Source organism: Mercenaria mercenaria, chromosome 18 (assembly GCF_021730395.1).
Source record: "Mercenaria mercenaria strain notata chromosome 18, MADL_Memer_1, whole genome shotgun sequence".
Classification (NCBI taxonomy): Eukaryota; Metazoa; Mollusca; class Bivalvia; order Venerida; family Veneridae; genus Mercenaria; species Mercenaria mercenaria.
The window spans coordinates 12,321,834-12,341,265 of NC_069378.1; the positions used below are offsets into that span (position 1 = coordinate 12,321,834).

At 34.8% G+C, this 19,432-nt stretch overlaps 2 protein-coding genes across 4 annotated transcripts in view; one reads left to right on the top strand and one right to left on the bottom strand.

The window, feature by feature from the left end:
* Positions 1–2,900: 2,900 nt before the first annotated feature.
* LOC123537779 (uncharacterized) lies at positions 2,901–9,619 on the top strand. The gene is made up of 4 exons (XM_053530417.1): positions 2,901–3,204; positions 5,209–5,303; positions 6,417–6,585; positions 9,132–9,619. The coding sequence occupies exons 1-4, from the start codon at positions 3,040–3,042 to the stop codon at positions 9,390–9,392; spliced, it is 690 nt and encodes a 229-aa protein (XP_053386392.1). The 5' UTR covers positions 2,901–3,039; the 3' UTR covers positions 9,393–9,619.
* A 196-nt stretch (positions 9,620–9,815) lies between these two features.
* LOC123537780 (ras-related protein Rab-5C-like) overlaps positions 9,816–19,432 on the bottom strand; it is a 329,876-nt gene continuing 320,259 nt past the window's right edge. For 2 of the 3 annotated variants that reach the window (XM_053530419.1, XM_045321567.2), the window contains exons 2-6: positions 16,804–16,999; positions 15,136–15,287; positions 13,492–13,617; positions 11,885–11,978; positions 9,816–11,559 (exon numbers count right to left, since the gene is read on the bottom strand). In XM_053530419.1, coding sequence (XP_053386394.1) covers positions 11,456–11,559; positions 11,885–11,978; positions 13,492–13,617; positions 15,136–15,287; positions 16,804–16,972 — 645 coding nt within the window. In that variant the 5' untranslated portion in view covers positions 16,973–16,999 and the 3' untranslated portion in view covers positions 9,816–11,455. Of the gene's footprint in view, positions 11,560–11,884; positions 11,979–13,491; positions 13,618–15,135; positions 15,288–16,803; positions 17,000–18,358; positions 18,453–19,432 lie in introns of those variants that run through there. The other variant, XM_045321565.2, reaches the window with a different exon arrangement.

Genomic DNA, 19,432 nt, shown 5'->3' on the forward strand with positions numbered 1-19,432 from the left:
GATGATGATGATAATAATAATAATAATAAAAGAAGTATATTTTTATTCATATAAAAGAAGTATATCTTTATTCATATACGGTGACTAGTCTGTTACTTCAGAGGCCTTTTTACGAGCAAGCAAACAATCATTAGATCAAAAGTGCATATATTTAATATAACTATACAACGTTATTCGTTGCATAGTTATATGTAACACTTATGGACACTCTAAGGACGGAGTTGTGACCTGCTTATACCAAAATGAAGGCAAAATGAACTCTACCATTGTACTATTTTAATAATATTTTATGCTTCAAGGCGCGACTTTTTTAAAGAAAACAAAATATGTAAAATTCTATTGTTATCTTCAAACAGTATGCAGTTTACCTAAGATGGAAAACATACTGCCAACAGATTCAATAAGAGGCAATAGTGAAGTATACAGACACAATGAGTCATTCAGCAGTAGAATTGTCGTAAAGCAGCGAAAACTTCCTTATTTATCAACAAAACATATAAGTATGGGTATTTTTTTTCTTAGTAAGATCATTTTCCCATCTGATAATCATGGTTCTGAGGCAAAATCACATTGAAAGTTGTTTTCGGGGACTGGCATTAGAAATTAAACCTATAGCAAATACAGGCTGAGCATCGGAAAGCTGAGACAGAGACATTTGGTCTGGTAATCTGAGACAGTAAGAGATTTCCAGTCAACGTTATTGGCGAAGTACAGCCAAGGAATTAGGGTCATACCTATGGTGATTTAATGCTATATGTTATAGCATATAAGCGCTGAGCCAGGGCAATGATGTTGATTCAAAGACATCGTCTGACAGGAACTTCAACAAAAAGACCAATCAAGTATAGTATCAGCCTATCATTGGTACACGAATCATTTAGGCATGGTAGCTAGAGAAAAGTTTTAACAAAGAACATTCTACATAGTTTGTCATAGCAATTGGATCCATTACATTGTTCAAGATAGTAAAGGCGTCGGCACTCCCTGGGTCATATAACTCGTATCCTGACATACAAAATACATTGTTGTGTATTGATATACATATGCTATGTGGAAGTGTTGTAATGATATATATTTAGAACTATGCTATTGCGTAAATGTATTCAATTAATGTTCTTATAAAAGGTTACAACACAATATTAAGTAGCTGTTCTTCTTTATTCTATATAAAATTGACATAATTCCAGTGAATGCAGCACACAGGACCTATCTTAAATGTCTGTAACTTACATATTTTGCAGAATATTGTCAATGCTAAATAAAGCATTTTTACGCCACTTTTCTATTTAGTTTCTGTATGCCTATAAGAAAAAACGATCTTCTCTAAGATTGTGCCAGTTTAATTTGAAATGTACAAACACCCTAAATGCATTAAAATATACAAGGTTTTAGCTTGATACCAACAGTTTCTTAGGTTATAGCATTTTCAGTAACGTATGACAACTCGTCAAATTTAATTTTGCGAAAAGTAGCTGTCGCGACATGATTTTTAAATCAATGTTTTGCGAGATTTTTCCCTATTTTCATAAAAGGCCTTTACTATAGAGCCTTGGAAGACCACTTATAACATTACTTACAACATTACAATTATTGAGACACCGTGACTAAATTTATAGCATGGCTGTTCTTTTCAGAAGGGAATTGTAATTTACTGTTTATCCTAGAAATTGATCAAATTAAGGATTTATATTTGAACTTTTAAATTCTTTTTTTTTGCCTCTGATAGAGGAAAGTATGGTGAGTTTATATGAAATAAGTTTCAAATACCTATTCCGGCCCCCCCCCCCCCCCACCACCCTCCAAAAAAAGTGCAAAAAAATGTCAGTTCACCCTTTAGAGTATCCTTAAGCTCTACACATGATTCATTTTCTATTGATAGATAAATAGATAGTTTGATATAAACAAAAGGCAATTGACCCTTTATAACATTTTGCTATTTTCGTTCCATGCAGAATTCTCCTAATAGTTCTGCACGTTGATAAATCGGAAGTGATGGCGTTACATCATTTATCCGGAAAACGTAGACTGATAACGCCTGGATTCGGCAAATCTGACTAAAGTATTTCCCAATCAGACGACTTGTTCGAATGTCAAGAGTTGAAAAGTGTGCAGTCATTTTAGGGCCGAACCCGGGACCCCTGCTTACAAAGGCAGGGGCCCTCCCGACTGAGCTAGCCGGTATCTCTATATTACGACATAAGAATTGTAAATATCAAAAGTAAAGGCTAAGGTAGACTGGCTAGCGAAAGGGTCGTCAGAACGAGGCTATGAATAGGTCGTTCTCAGATCCTATGCGTAGCGTAATAGGCGATGTACTTCAGTCAGATTGGGATTCGGCCTACGGAAATGAAAATCATTTTACGAAGTAATGACAACCGGTGAGTAAATTTATAACAACGCCAACGTTACTTTCTAAGGTTAAAATATGATATTAAAATATCTGACACGTTAAATATTTATAAAAGTGTCATTAAATCAGTTTGAAATGCGCGGATCGCATTAGTCATGGGTAAATATCTCAAAAACAAGCACACGGACCTATATATTTTATTTCATCCCATCACAGGCCGTACATCTTTTTACAACTGTGAGAAGTTTCATTAAAATCTACAGTGTAGAAAAAAACTGTGATTTTCCCATATACTTCAATTATGAAAACTTGTGTGAGGTCAACATTTTTCAAATCGGTCTAGCAAAAAAATCAAGCACACGACCCTATCTTTTTTGTTTTCCGAATTCTCTAAATATAGTCTGAAAAACTGGGGAAAAAACAGGGTGTTCTCAAATTCTACATTGTAAAAAAAAAAAAAATCCGTAAATTGATGCGCCTGCTGCGGTAGTTTACAACAAGGATATCATGATCGTTATAACATACAACTTCACATAGGTAATCAGTTTTCCCAGAGAAATACTCTCTTCATGCCTTCTTTTTAATGAAGTACGAAAATTCCACTTAGTGTTCGCTCATACCAGCGTTGATTACGTTCTCTCTTTATTTTGGCAAAGTCTGTAGAGTGTCTCATATATTCATTGTCAAAAATGAGTGCAGAAGGTGAATTAAGTTTCTGGCTAAAAAAGCAGCTTACGGCATTTGAAGAAAAGTTTTCCGAGGCTGATAAAGACAAAAACGGAAGTCTTTCATTTGCGGAAATAAAAGATGTATTACAAAATGCAGGATTTAAGGGAACAGAAGACCAGTTACTAGTAAGATTTTTTTTTTGTATTTTTTTTCCTTTTCATGTTCGTTTTAATAAAACTCAAAGGACAGTCATTACTATTTGACCATCTACAGTCCTTACTGGCGGAGAAATGGCACCTGGTGCTTCATTATTTCAAGTATAACCAATTTCATATATGAGCCGTGCCATGAGAAAACCAACATAGTGGGTGTGCGACCAGCATGGATCCAGACCAGCCTGCGCATCCGCGCAGTCTGGTCAGGATCCATGCTGTTCGCTTTTAAAGCCTATTGGGACTGGAGAAACTGTTAGCGAACAGCATGGATCCTGACCAGACTGCGCGGATGCGCAGGCTGGTCTGGATCCATGCTGGTCGCAAAGTCACTATGTTGGTTTTCCCATGGCACGGCTCATATATATTTTTTTTAGATTTCTTATTCGTTTGTCGTATCGTATTTAGCTGTGTTTCATATCATTGTCAAATCAGTTTTCCTTGAATCTAAGGTTTATTTTAGTTTTAAAAAACTCCACACCGATTCAAATGTTTTATCGCTGACATTATAATATTTTTCATAATTGAGCCGCGCCATGAGAAAACCAACATAGTGGGTTTGCGACCAGCATGGATCCAGACCAGACTGCGCATCCTGCTGTTCGCTTTTAAAGCCTATTGCAATTAGAGAAACTGTTAGCGAACTGTTAGCATCCGCGCAGTCTGGTCAGGATCCATGCTGGTCGCAAACCCGCTATGATGGTTTTCTCATGGCGCGGCTCAATTGTTTTATTAAAATGTTAATTTAGTAAGGAACTAAAATAGCAATTATTGGGAGATGAAATATCATTTGCCATTATCATATATCATGTTTTATCATTTTGGTTAAATGATAATAAATGTTTTGCCATGAAAATATGAGAAATTCATTCCTCTTGCAGACATTTTATTTAATATATATATTACGAAATAAACTCTGGTGGTAGGCATAGCCAACAATTGTTAAATACAGTGGAATTTAAATACTTTTGAAATGACTTTCAAACATATTTAAAACTTAACTTGATAAATTTATCCCATTCAGAAAAGATTAAAACTATAACTTAGATTCAAAACATATAAAAACATCTTTATAAAAAGAACTAAGCTATCGTTTCTAAGCAACTGCTAATTTAAGAACTCATCAAAACATATAGGTAGATCAAAAGAATGAGTCACCGTGCAAAATTGTCTGCAAATTAGATTGGAGCTTCGTTTTCAAGAGAAAAGCACCTGTTTTATATAAAGCGCAGGCAACCAGCTTTATGTTCTATTTTCTGTGAATGTAAAACTTATCATAATACACTATCGTGGTGTGTGGAAATGTATCATTTATGTTGAACATTTTTGAATTTTAGCATGTATTCGGGAGAGAAGATTGTCATTTAGATAAGAAATTAAAACTTAAATGTTAACGTAAGACAAGAAGTTTTAGATAGACATCCGAGTACGATCAACAGTTTGTTTTTGAGAAGTGTTGAACGCAACAAAGAAAAATAGCAGCAGACCTATTTTGGTTGTCTGATCACCATGGTATCGAATTGAAAATCAGTAGTTTCAGACAGAAACGTGCTGTACGTGAACATTCAATAGCTTTTTATTAAGACTGTTATCTATAGCAGTAGATTGGTGTCCATGTTCGATTTAGAAGTTTTTACCAAATATGTCTTCGATTATTGAACATATATATAGTAATGTATCAAATATGTTTTCGATTCTTGGACATATAAATAGTTGAAAACGAAGTCTGTGCGATAATCAAATACATTTTGTTTTTATCATCGAATAAACATATCATGAAAATAATTATTTGTAAGCGATAACCGAACAGAAATATAAACAACTAAACGCACATGTGTCCGATAATTAAATATAATATTAGACACAAATCTACTGCCACAGTTATCTGTGTAATTCAGTGATGGCGTAACTTGGTAATATTTTTAAGTATTATTTTTATGTGATAGTACTGAATGCGTGACTTTATTATCATTTTAGGCCATTTTCAAATTTGCTGACGCAAACAAAGATTCGAAAATTTCAAGAAACGAGTATATGGTTGCTGTAAAGAAAGCACCGAAAACAAGCTTAAAGTAAGTATGTCCATAACTTAAGTTCCAGAATTTCTTTTTAAAGTAAGCGGCGTCCAAACTTTCAGCTGGACAAAAACAAGTTCGAAGTAAGTGTCTCCAAAACTAATGCTTCAGAAACAAGCATTATGTGTATCCAAAACGAAGGTTCCAGAAACAAGCTTACAGTAAGTGTATATCCAAAACTTAGATCCCAGACACCAACTTGTGCGTGTATATTAACCCAAGGCTCCAAAAACAAGTTTACAGTAAGTGTTTTCAAAACTAAGGCCGCAAAAACAAGTTTACAATGAGTGTTTTCAAAACTAAGGCCCAAAAACAAGTTTACAATTAGTGAGTTCGATCCTCGGGCGGGGCGTAAGTTCTCCGTACCGATGTGATAAAGACATTGTGTCTGGAATCATTCGTCCTCCTCTTTGGCAGTTACTTGGGGAGAACAGGTTTGTACTGGTACAGAATCCAGGAACACTGGTTAGGTTAACTGCCCGCCGTAACATGACAGAAATACTGTTGAAAAACGGCGTTAAACCCAAAACAAACAAATGTGCAGTAAGAGCTACAAAGGAAGGTAATCAAAGACAACAGATTCAATAAAACCTTCTACTACATTCATCAATATTCAAACCTTCGTAGCAAGAAACATAGATAGAATTAAATGAGAAATTAACATATTTTATGTAAATAACGAAAAATGTGGCAGCCAAGTTTTGAACAAAAGCATTATGGGCCTTAAATGTTCTTTTGAGGTTTTGGTTGCCGATTTTGAAAGATGTCAATTTGGTTATGTTGCTAGGTGAATAATGCCGCTTATTGCATCGATATTATTTATACGAAAGTAGACCTAAATGTTTCTTTTTATACAAAATGCATAGTTAATGTAAATATTGTCAAAAACTTTGGGTTGTTTCTTGATACGTGTAAACTATACAGATCAGTTTTGAGACAACTGATTTTTATCTATTTTACCTTGACATGATACTATACAATTTTTTTTTATTATAGTTCACTTTAACAATGTTATTGTAATAGATTTTCAATCAGTTTTAATGTTGCATTTAATATTTTAATTATATACATCATATCTTAAACATTGTAATAACTGATTTTTATTCTCAGAGAAATATTGTTAAGAAGAGCATTCAAAAAGTATGATAAAGATGAGAGTGGATACCTGACACGAGATGAAATTATTTCGATTACGGCATCGGAGGAGGCGGGATTAAATCTGCCCAAAGAAAAAATTGCCGAAATGCTGATCGCTCTGGTTACAGACAAAGATAAAAAGGTATGTATGCTTAAATGATAATAAAGCGTTGACCATATTCCTACCACTTAATTAAAACACATATAAATTGGGGAAAAGGCTGACATGTTGATTTGTAGAGAATTACGAACATTTGTCAGTTTGGCTCTTGAAACGAAAAGAAATGTGCCAGTCATTGTAGTACTATGGAATAAACTGACATTGTTAACTTACAGTGTTGCAATTTACGGTATTAGTATCTTCAAGAGGCGTTATCTTAATATTTTTGTCTTTAAGTGTCTTCAAGATACTAAATGATAGAGTGTTGCAATTCCCAGTAATAGTATCTTCAGGACCCTAACTGACAAGTGTCTTTTAGATGTATAGAGAATATTATGTTACTGTCACTTTTAACTCAAGTTTATCCACCGAGTTGGAGAAGGGTTTATCAACCCAGAGGCTTACCGACGGGGGATAAACCTTTCGGAGACGAGGTTAAAAATTATTTAAATGTAATTTATCAGATGCAGTTCAGAATAGAGCTGCCAGGTATTTTTTAAATGTTGGTAGATATACCCCAAATGCAGCGGCCTGTGGGGATATCGGATGGAAACCAGTAATAAGTTTATGTTGGAAAACTATTATATTATATTGGTGCAAAGTAGTAAATATGGATGAGACAAGATTAAATAGAAAAGTGTTTAGTTGGTCAAATAGTAAAAGTAGCAATAAATGTAAAAATTGGAACTTCCGGGTGTGTCAAAAATGGAAAAAAAAATATAACTGTGATAGATTTTGTGACATTATGCTTTTGCTAAAAAAAAGTGTATCTTAAATGTAATTTTACCTAATATTTTCATGATTTTTTGAACATGACATTGTGATGTAAATCGTGATACTGCCCGTAATAGGTAGGTGGAAATAAGCTTAAACTGTATTGTACCTTTAAACAGAATTTTGAAGTAGAACAGTCTGTAAGATTGTTTTTAAATAAATCATATCGAGGTGCACTTGCTAAGTTTAGGAGTGGTACTGCTCAATTTACATATAGAAACTGGTAGATACAACGGTCTTCCTGTTAGTGACAGAGATTTGTTTTAATTGTTCCACTACGTTGAGGATGAATTCATGTTTTTTTACATTGTCCTTGTTACAATACTATTCGTACAGATTTACTGTTAGAAGTTTGTAGAATCATTATAACTTCACAACTTTAAATGATACAGAGAAAGTGGCTTTTTGCTGACAAATCCAGAAATAGCTTTACTATGTGCCAAAAACCTGTTTTGTATTTTACGTAGAAGGAGAAATCTTTTATAACATTGAATAAGTATAAATGTATAAATGCGTATATATGGTGTTCTAACTTGGTTGTACAGTTTTTAAAAAAAATTTACTAAAACTTTTTATGCTTATAAAAGTTAGTATAAAATTCTTAAATATTTTAGCTACTTGTAAAATAGATTATAGTCTCTCATATTTCTGATTAGAAAGGTTTGCATGTTTTAATGTAGTCTGATGTTATTTTAATATGGTTGTGTGTATAATTATCATGCAAAGTGAGACTTAAATAAACATATCTTATCTTATCTTATCTTATCTTATCTTTATCATACAAAACAACAACAACAAAAAAACGTAACAGTAAAGTGCATCTAAAATGACCTTTACAATTATATTCAATTAAATTGTTTCTTAACACTTATTATCCCGGTATAGCTAAGAGCTCAAGTATTTGCACAAATGAGCCGCACCATGAGAAAACCAACATACTTGCATTTGCGACCAGTATGGTTCCAGACCAGCCTGCGCATCCGCGCAGTCTGGTCTGGATCCATGCTGTTCGCTACCGGTTTCTCTAATTGCAATAGGCTTTGAAAGCGAACGGCATGGATCCTGACCAGACTGCTCGGATGCGCAGGCTGGTCTGGATCCTTGCTAGTCGCAAATGAACTGTGTTGGTTTTCTCATTGTGCAGCACAAATTATTTTGTCCGCAAAGGAGAAGAACTCTGTAACAATACGTGTCTTTCATTCTTATCCTTTCCTGCTTATCTTGTTCAGAGTATTTAATTTGTACATGTATTACTAGAAATAAAATATGTTTAAACTTAAAAACATGACCCTCATTATTTTGTGCGCTCTCTAGTATGCTCACCGAACTTAAGAACAAAAAATTATCAATCTGAGCATTTTTATTCGTCTTTTATTTAAAGGTCCAATACTAAGGAAAGTGAACATTTTAATTTCTTTTATAAAGCACAGAAACTATTTCATTTTATTGGAAAATGAAAGTTGGTATGTAGAAATTCGAAATAAATCGCAGTATATGTACAATTATTTTTCTATGAAGTATGAAGAAAGTTAAAAAGACCTGGGGGGTCATTCTGTCGATTCATTGAAATTTCAACATAATACACATACATTTCTTTGAGTTCCAAAGACCTTCTGTAAATTTTGACCTGCCAATCTTCATTATTTAGTGTCTTGCAGAAGTCTATGCACTGGCTATGAAAAAAAATGCCAACTCACTTTCCCTTAGTAATGGACCTTTAAAAGCCTGGATGCAATTTATTTTTTCTTTTACAGATCAGTTACGAAGAATTTTTGCAACATTTTCATTACAACCAGACTGCGACCTTACTTCGGGAACTCTTTGACCGTATCGATAAAGACAAGAGCGGATTCCTGACCAAAAATGAAATCATTGATGCAATAAAAGCAGACGACGAGCTGGCATTTAAGGCGGCAAATTTGTCCGGGTTACTCATTACTTACAGCAAAGACAAGGTGGACAAAATTGACTATGGGGAATTTGCGAAAATTGTGGCCAATCAAGCTAAGAAATAACAATTAAAAACATTTTCATTTAAAAATTAGTATATATCAATGTTGTGAAGTTTATATTCAAGACGTCAATTAAAACAAGGTAAAAATGACAATGGATTCGGAAACGAAAGTTTCGCATAGCGTTCTCGATATCTTAAGAAACTGATGGTTAATTATTTATAAGTGTTGTGATATCATATATTTTGTCAACGAGAGTTGTTGAATCTCAAATAAAAGTGTAATTAGGCCTTTATAGCTATTGCATTCCAGACGGGGTGATACGACAGCTAGTCGCCCCTGCGTGATGCAAGCGGAGGGAGTTTTTTTTGCGATATGAAAAATGCTCACCCCAAAGGCTATGAATTTCGAGCGATGTACTACATTACCTAAACTATTGGCTCAAACACTGTGTCCATGGTGGTAAAATGATAACTCAGCTAGTCATAAACTTGCAGATTTCTTTTCATATTGAAATCATGTCATACATAATGCAGTGATCTGATTACATATATACCGTATGTTGTTATTTGTCACTATAGTCAAGTACAAAAATGTTATAATCAAAGGTCTCCTCTCCATTGCGTCACTCCAGCATGAAACAAAACGTATTCTTTTAAACATTTACTTATAATATTAAGAAAATAAATGGACAACGAAATCACATAAAGGAACAAAAATGCCTTAACGACTGGCGCATCATGGACCAGTATCATAACGACAATATCCTAAGGAAAAGTGTAGTTTTATACTATTCCACTATTCCTTGTTACGAAGAAATATATTACTGCCTGTATGTTCGCTCACATTTACATCATCGCTTGAACGCAAGAAAAACTCATGATAAAATACAAACTGTGAGATATTCAATGCGCATATTACCTTTACGTTACAATTTACATCACATATATTCACATAATTTTAAGACTTTCACATCAAAGAATACTCTGAGATGAATGGTGCCAGACGCATCTTTCTAGAGTATTCTAATGATAAGTATTTAATAAGTACAAGGTAATAAAGGCGCGTTACCTTATACATTATACTTTTGCAATGGTTGCTATAAAAATAACATGTTGAAACAAAATCAACATGAGCAACATTAATTATATGTAAAAATAGCCACGTAATCGTTCCCTTAATTAAAATGATAAATAATATTTGAATTTATAAGTAAAATAAAAAGGAAGATACACAACGATTTATATTAAGGATAAGAATCAGTTATGAGACTCAGTTCCAAATGAAAGTGTGCACTTTTTAAGTTTAAATATTTCAAAAAATTTCCCGACGTTTTTGTTTCATTTTTTCATACACTAACTCTCAGGTATAACTCAAAATCTATAATGCACACCAATTTGTTAACGAACTGATTTAAATTTTGGTACCAAACATTATAAGTTTTCATGAAAATAACCGAGAAAAAATAACAGAAAACTAAGTGCACACTTTCTTTTGGAACTGAGTGTATTTTGTTCATTGTATAATTATACCAGTAAATTTAACTAAGGTTTTAAAAAACGATTGTCCTTGTTTTCTGTTTCGTTTTTTTTTGCCCAACGTAGATTGCGCATGCGCGAAATTATATATCAGTTGTTAAGGAACTTGCCGTGTGTAAATCCGTCTATACAGTTAAACGGATATATCTTAAAATTACTTCTCAAATGCAATACTGACTATTAACTTTTTTTTTAATTTTCATTCGAAGGTTAAGTACTTCACCTCATGAGGAAAACAAGTCTTTTTTAAAACCTATTGCAACGCTGTGCATGGCAAAAATGATCAAACATACGTTTCTATCATTGAGTCTTGAACAGAAAATTAAGTTTCGTCGCAAATTCACATTAATGGCAAAATCTCGATCGATAAACATACATTTCTATACATTTAAAATTCACGTTCTCGTTCTTCATTCATTCCTAATATAAAAAAAATCTCTGAAAAACAAACAACACCAAAATGCGATGTCCACACATAGCAGTTTGCAAAAATATAATGCAGCACAACAAAAATTGTCTCGAAAGGAAACATAATTATTATCACAAGTTTGTTCAGTGTATGATCGAGTTCTCTTCTCGTATTTTCTGTCAGCAACACCCGCCCTCCTTTTTCTTCCCAGAATCCTTGCCCAGTTTCATACCCTTCCCTTCCGGTTCCACCGCTTGAGGCCTTAGTTGTGCTAACCTTTGGGCTGAAATGCAAAACCGGCGATACATTGTAGCAAGAACCAGTTACTTCTCCAAAATATTTATGCCTATAGTTTGATAGCCTATATATATATGGACATCAGGAAGTTCGACAAACAGGACCGTTCTTCTTTAACTGAAATATTAAGTGAACATATAGAAAATTACACTGCATCATTGTCATCTCGTTGGCATTTCCTTTGCATATGTACTATACTGTAGGTAGAAGAGTCCCATAACTTCTAATTTTTGTTAAGAGAACGGCTTCTAAAAACATCTGTCCAGTATGAATGGGACTGTGAAATATCTTCTGTAAAGAGGCACACTTACCGACCGCCATAAAGATGTCGCCGACACACATTCCAGTTTTAGCAGACGACTCTGTAAAGATCAGATTATTCTCCTCCGCAAACGCTTGTGCTTCCTGTAAAGTTCAAAGATCAAGGCCAATAAAAAAATGCAAAGGTTTTTACATCCATATGCGTTTACATATAATATCCCAAGCATGAAATAGCCGGTATGTTTAAAAAAATTCTGTCCTAGTAGTATTCAACTAATAGCATCGAAAATCTTTTTGTCGAAGAATTTTTACTTGCCAATATTGCCCAAGAAATGAGCTCTTTAATCTGATTCATCTATAAAAACGTTTTCATTGTCGACAATTTCGGACCTGCTAATAATTCCCTAAAAATGAGTGATAGGTTACGTATTCTACCGTCAGATATGGCCGTTAACTTGTATCCTAAAACCCCATCATAGAATAGCACATGATGCTCTTCGTACAACAAGTTATATACATTTAACTGCCACTGGCTAATGTATGCTTATTGTTTACTAGAATTATTATTAACATATATTTGTTACTATTTACATGTGTATACGCTCAAAAGTGTACCCGCCCACTTAGCTCAATAGGGAAAGCGCCGATCTACGGATCGCGGGGTCGTGAGTTCGATCCTCGGGCGGGCCGTATGTTCCCCGTGACGATTTGATAAAAGACTTTGTGTCTGAAATCATTCGTCCTCCACCTCTGATTCATGTGGAGAAGTTGGCAGTTTCTTACGGAGAACAGGCTTGCACTGGTACAGAATCCAGGAACACTAGTTAGGTTAACTGCCCGCCGTTACATGACTGAAATACTGTTGAAAAACGGCGTAAAACACAAAACATACAAACAAAGGTGTTTTACAGGAATATAGATGCATAGAGAAATAAATCCTAAACAAGACAAAAAGATTTAGATGTCAGCCTGTTTCGCGAAGTGCTGTACAATGTCAGGGACCCTGTACGTGTCCATAAGTGTCAACAAAAGACTAGATACCAACGGGCAACATGTCGAGCCCGCCAGCTGTCAAAAGGACTAACATACTATTTGGCGGCGACAGAACGGATTGCGGCAAACATTTCTGCCATGTTATTTTATTTAAGAACATCTCAATCCATAGCTAATTTAACAGCCCAGAAAAGAAAAACTGCATCAACTTTTGACTTTTGACCCCTAAGTGTGACCTTGACCTTTAAGCTACCAATCTGGTTGTTGCACACGACACATTATCTTACAGAGGCAAACATTTGTGCCAAAGTATTTAAGAATCTCTCAATCCTTGGCTGAGTTACAGCCCGGACAAACAAAACAGCACAGTTTTGACCTTTGACCTCAAAGTATGACTTGACCTTTAAGTTACCAATCTGGTTCTTTCACGCGACACACCGTCTCATTGAGGCACACATATGTGCCAGGTATTTAAGAATCCCTTGGTCCTTAGATAAGTTACAGCCCGGACAAACTCGGACGGACCCACGCACACACGCCCTCGCGCACACAAGCACATACACCGAACCGTCATTGTGACAATTATGTCGAGCTCACCGCCAGCGGGCTCGGCAAAAAATGGTGTTAAACGTAATACCACAAATAGTTAGTTAAAGTCACTTACATCTCGCGAGATAGCACGCTTTTCGGACGCCATATCTGCCTTATTTCCCGCCAAAACCATTATAATCTGAGAATTCGCCTGCTGCTTTAACTCTTTTATCCAATTTATTGCTCTTTGGAAAGTTTTCTGAAATAGACAGGAAAAGGATGAAAAGAGTAATAAATGATTTCCTGTTTTCACACGAGCTATACCATCACATTTTCTGGGGGAAAAAAAGAAGTTTGTGGGTTTAAATGACGTAACAAATGTCGCCTTTTCTAAGATCAAACTTACATGTTACAATATTATATTAAAATACCGTTTTTTCCACCAGCTTATATTTACCTTACTTTAAAACAGTTTCTTCCTCTGCAATATAATACTAGTACTTCCAGTAGTCTATACGGCTTGAATTCCACAGTATGATACCTAATGTTTTTAGTTCAAAATAATTTAGAGGATCGTTTGGAAGCACACAACGGAACCAAAGAAAATTATTTCATGACAGGTAATGAAATGTACAACAGCCTTAGCCGCCCGCAGATTTTAAACTAACGTGCATGTACAAACGTGTAAGTACACGTGTATCATGTACGTGCATCATAATTACACGTATACTTGTAAAATTATAAGATGAACAATACTAAATCCGGCTGATCTTTATTTCATATTGAATACAATTACTGATTCATGTTTTTTTCGACATTTCCTAGCATATCAGATTTTCAGAGACTTATATTCTCGTGAAGAACTATATCGCTACTATATAAAAATGAAAACTGGGTGTTAACTTTTATATACGAAAACTACACTTCATTAAATATAACCCACTGAATTTACTCCTTTTCACTCCTTTCGGTGTGTCTTTTCGGGACATGAAATTCTTACGGGCATGCGATAGAAACATGCCGATTTCGACAGAATACTACTGGCACATAGTGAAATGCTACAAGGGCAAGAGGAAAGGAAGAAAGATTAGGACTATTTATATTCGGACTGCTTGATTTGGTGGTGATCAGCCTTATAAGCAGATGTGTATATTTGTGCGTGCACTAGTAAATATGTAGGTGCAAGTGCACCTCAATATAGGTGTGCACCTACATATTTACGCCTGCACGTAAAACCTATAAATGCATGGATGTTAAATTATAACTGCACGCATTCTTGGCGTGTATTTACATGCATGCTTTCACCTATATATTTACAAGTGCATTCGCAAATATATATGATATATGTCCTGTGGATTTTTATTTTTTTATTATATGCATGTACTAAAAACATTTTACTGCACACATTTATAAAGGTTAACATACCGAAAAATTCCATACACAAAACTGACTGGTTCACGAATTTAATTACATGATATATTACCATCATTCTATAGCTATATTTATAATATTACGTGGTACAATATATATATTATTGAACGGCGCTCCGGTCAATGGTCAAAACTATTGTCCGATGCCCGAAGGAACGATGGTCAGTTATTTTAGTATTGGCCAGCATGATATACAATAAGTGTTTTATTACATAATATCGGACATTAATTTTCATAGATCGTTTTTTTTTTGTTTTTACTTATTGGCTCCACACACCTGTGATGACTATAGACCCGTCAAAGCACACATTATGGACCATAGACTCGTATCATGTAAGAATACTTACCGTGTTCGTTATATCATACACAACAACGGCTGCTTGTGCTCCGCGATAATACATCGGAGCCAGACTGTGATATCGTTCCTGCCCCGCCGTATCCCAGATATCAAACTTTATAGACACGTTTGAAACATTTACTGTCTGTGTTAAAAATGCAGCTGAAACGGAGAGAGAAAGATACGTTACGTTTGTGAAAACACATAAAATCGTTACCTCGATATCAAGTGACGTCAAAACAGTTGCACTTTGGTATATAGCCAGTATGCTTAAATAAACGGGTCTCCCCGTTTTAAGGTATGACTTATTTAATACATTATTTATATTACAAGAGCTGTCTGTTGACAGCGCGCTCGACTATCCGAAAAATTGATGTAATAAAATCTGTAAAAAGATCCTTTGGAGGCAAAGAATGCAACCAAGAAGAATAATAGCAGACTCGAATTTATTGAGTCTGTTCACGAGAGGTAATGAAATGTGCAACACCTCTCACGCCCCCTAGCACCGGCTTAAGCGGAACTCTATTACACATATGTTGAATGTACTCCATCATCCCAAAGGACCAGAAAATAGAACAACACTGTTATACTGTAAGTATGGGATCAAAATATTACCAAAGAGTTTCAGACAAAAGAAGAAAAAAATGATTAGACAAACAATGTACCTGTACTTGTGGAACTGGATAAATCTTGAACCACTAGTATATGGCAATGTGTGACCATGATGGTTAGCAAGTGTTCAAAGTTTCAAAGCCATATATCAAACAGTTTAGACAAAATATGGAATGGTATGCGAAACTAATTTCTATGTCAAAAAAGGCCATAACTGAGCCAAAGTCCTTGTCCTAGTTATGTAGTCTTGCCTACATATGTAGACTATGATGGTTAATAAGTGGTCAAAGTTTCATAGCCATGACAAACAAGTTAGACAGAATATGGACTTGTACGAAACATTTAACTGATTTCCGAATCCAAAAAACGGCCATAATTCAGCCAAAAATGTTGAATGAGTTATGCACTCTTGCCTACAGATGAAGATCATAACGATAAACAAGTGTTCAAAATTTCAAAGCCACATGTCAAATAGAACACTGAATCAATTTCCAAGTCAAAAAGGGCAATAATTCAGCCAACGCACTAGTCAGAGTTGTGTACTCTTGCCTATAGATGGAGAACATGACGATAAGCAAGTGTTCGAAGTTTCAAAGGCACATGTCAAATAGTTTTGAAAAACAAAAAATGAAAACTGAACCAATTTCCAAGTCTAAAAAGGGCCATAATTCAGCCAAAATACTTGACAGAGTAATGTACTATTGTATACAAGTATAATGAAGTAGAGACTGTTAAAATAAACAAATGTTCCAAGTTCGAAGTAAATATCTTTGATGGTATACAAGATATTAAAAACTTTAACCAACACCGACGCCGACGCTGACGAAAGTAGTATAGATCTCCATATTCTTCGAATAGTCGAGCTAAAAATGCCGAAGTTCAAATTAGTATTAATCAGTCAGTAACGAGGAATCAGGAAACACAGTATCATCCGCCGGTTGTACATCTAGTGACAGCTGGTGGTTCCGCATGTTGTTTTCGCATAAGACTGGATAGTAAGTCAGCTTAATTAATCAGTATGCTTGAATTATTTTTTGATGAATTACCTAATAAAGTAAAAACCTACCACCAATAGTTGCTTCAGAATTTTCGGTAAATTCGCCTCGTACAAATCTCAGAGCAATACTTGATTTCCCCACCCCCTGGTCTCCTAGAAGCACGAGCTTCACGTTCTGTATCTTTGATCCACCACCGGGCACACTTCCGGTGTCATTTCCACGCCTTTTGGCACTCATAATAGGGCTTATGTTTGCCTGGAATACCTAAGAAAAAATAATGAGGAGTTAAATTGTTTATGTCCTAACGATATATTGGCAAACCGTGCACTTCAAAGGCACATTGACACTACAATACATGTATTTAATTATAATTGAGCCGCGCCATGAGAAAACCAACATAGTGCATTTGCGACTAGAATGGATCCAGACCAGACTGCGCATCCATGCTGTTCGCTAACGGTTTCTCTAATTGTAATAGGCTTTGAAAGCTATGTTGGTTTTCTCATGGCGCGGCTCATATATTCCTATAACACAGCTGTAGGTTTGAGCCTTGTTCGTGCCGTCATGCCAAGAAGCCAGCCGGTCAGATTCTGGAAGCTCGTTGGTTCTACCCAAGTTTCCGCCCATGCCTGAAATAACTTCCTGAGGGGTACCTGTGGTCTTCTTTCACCATCAAACAAAAATGTCGACTTAAGCAAACCAACGTTTCAAGCATGTTGAGCTTACGACAACCCTCTTCTGGCCCCTGTGAGTTTTTCTTAGCCACAGTATCGCGGATTGTATGTCATTTTTTTTCGAAATATGTTCCTAGTCAAAACGCAATACAAGGCACCGCGATTTAAATTCTTATTCAAAAGTAAACGATTTAGCAGTTATATATTGTCTAAGAATTTCTTTTTTGTCTAAATCCCACCCTAGAGCCTGGTTGGTACATCAAATGTTTGTCAAATTCCCGCCTGTCGGGAATGGTCTTCTGTCTAAAGTCCCGTGTATGCCCGCCGCTCCCCCGGGCGGGCAAAATATTGACAGATGCATTAAGTACTTCAAAGGTATCCAATACCTATATACATGCAATTACTCATCTTCTCTCCTTTGTATTTTCGGGAAGTAAACAAATGAAAATGCCCAAGGTCACTGTTGAACAATAAGTAATGTCGAATAGCTGCCAAAAACTTGGTCAGCTACAACAGTAATATGGCACTTCTCAGGTTACTTTAACTATTCTTTTCTCCACAGTCACATTCATTTCACACTTCCGCCAATTCTTCACATTATGCATTATCCAAACACCGGAAAGGATTACTTATTGCGTCTTGGTACTTACACATATTGACATTGTAGTATAAACTGGGATATCTAATTTTCAATGTATGCCAAAAAGGGAAACTAGGATTTGCGCAAAACTTAAAGGTTATTGCAACGATGCTTTTAAGATTTTCCGCGGAATGTTGCATTTTAAATTTTTCTATTTATTCATTTTAAGTTTTCTCTCTTCTTTAAGGGGATGATGTCTTGTACTTTTAGGGCATCAACTGACTTTCTGAAACCATTACAACTGAATTCCTGAAAATTTAAATTTGAAATTTTATAAAGCTAAATTTATCTTTAAAAAAAAAAACATACTCCAATATCCATGATTTATCCTTTATTTGCTTTCCAACTTATGGCTAAAGTTTGAATGGGTTAAAAGATGTTATATATTAAATGGCGCGATTTTTATGTATTTATTTCTATGAGAAATACGGTATGATTTTACCAATATAATTATACATGATATAGTTATGCGTCACGTTAAAACATTATGGTGTACTGGACCTGCGCAAAATCACTTAAAAATTGATAATATAATACATGAAAAAATGTAAATTTCAATTTTACGTTGAACCTTACATAGGTGTTAGTTAAAATGAAACTATGATTTTAATGTAATAATACTTTTCAATTTGATACCGTTTCGTCATGCTGTAATTGTTTCTTTAAAATCTTTTAAGTTGTTAAAACAGTATTCAGCATTTTTATTTTCTGTTTTAGTGATTACTGAAACTGATTTCCAGAATTATGCACTTTAACAATGCTAGGTTTGATAAACGTATGTACGAAACTACATGTACACATCATTAATTTTTCAGGTACACACCGTATGTATACATGAAATACAATCTGTGTGTCCATATAATTATTATATATTATACAACTTCAGTTTATGACTGTATCTTAACTGGGGTGGAAAAATAATTCAAAAATGTTTCGTTATTGAAAATTGTTCAACTGTATTTTTGTCATGTACAAAGAGTGCAATTTTAGTTAAAGGCAGATTAACATTTTGTTATCTTTGTATTTATCTTTCGGCGGTAAAACGCTGATGCATTAATACATGAAAATCAAACATGTATAAAATTACACGACCGTAGCCAGTGAATGTGCGACCTATCCAATTTTTTCGGCGCAGGACATTATTTTGTTTTGGTAAATGTGCACTATAATTTTCTGTCACGAGTCGCCAATATACATTTATTTATTGTATGATTAATCAGTAACTGTACATCTCGGTAGATAGATGAGCTAGCCAAATCATTTGCTACTATACTGAAACAAGAGATTTAAAACGAATTTGAATAGTATCTAATATCAACTGATTTTTGTGCTATTTCATAGAAAAATGCGGTAAGATAATCGTCTTTAGCTGACACTGAAGTT

What these genes read in the sequence shown, in the direction of transcription:
- LOC123537779 (XM_053530417.1), top strand. Translation starts at nt 3,040, where the DNA reads ATGAGTGCAGAAGGTGAATTAAGTTTCTGGCTAAAAAAGCAGCTTACG. An exon ending in GAACAGAAGACCAGTTACTA is followed by an intron (nt 3,205 to 5,208) that starts GTAAGATTTTTT and finishes TTATCATTTTAG; the next exon opens with GCCATTTTCAAATTTGCTGA. An exon ending in TTACAGACAAAGATAAAAAG is followed by an intron (nt 6,586 to 9,131) that starts GTATGTATGCTT and finishes TTTCTTTTACAG; the next exon opens with ATCAGTTACGAAGAATTTTT.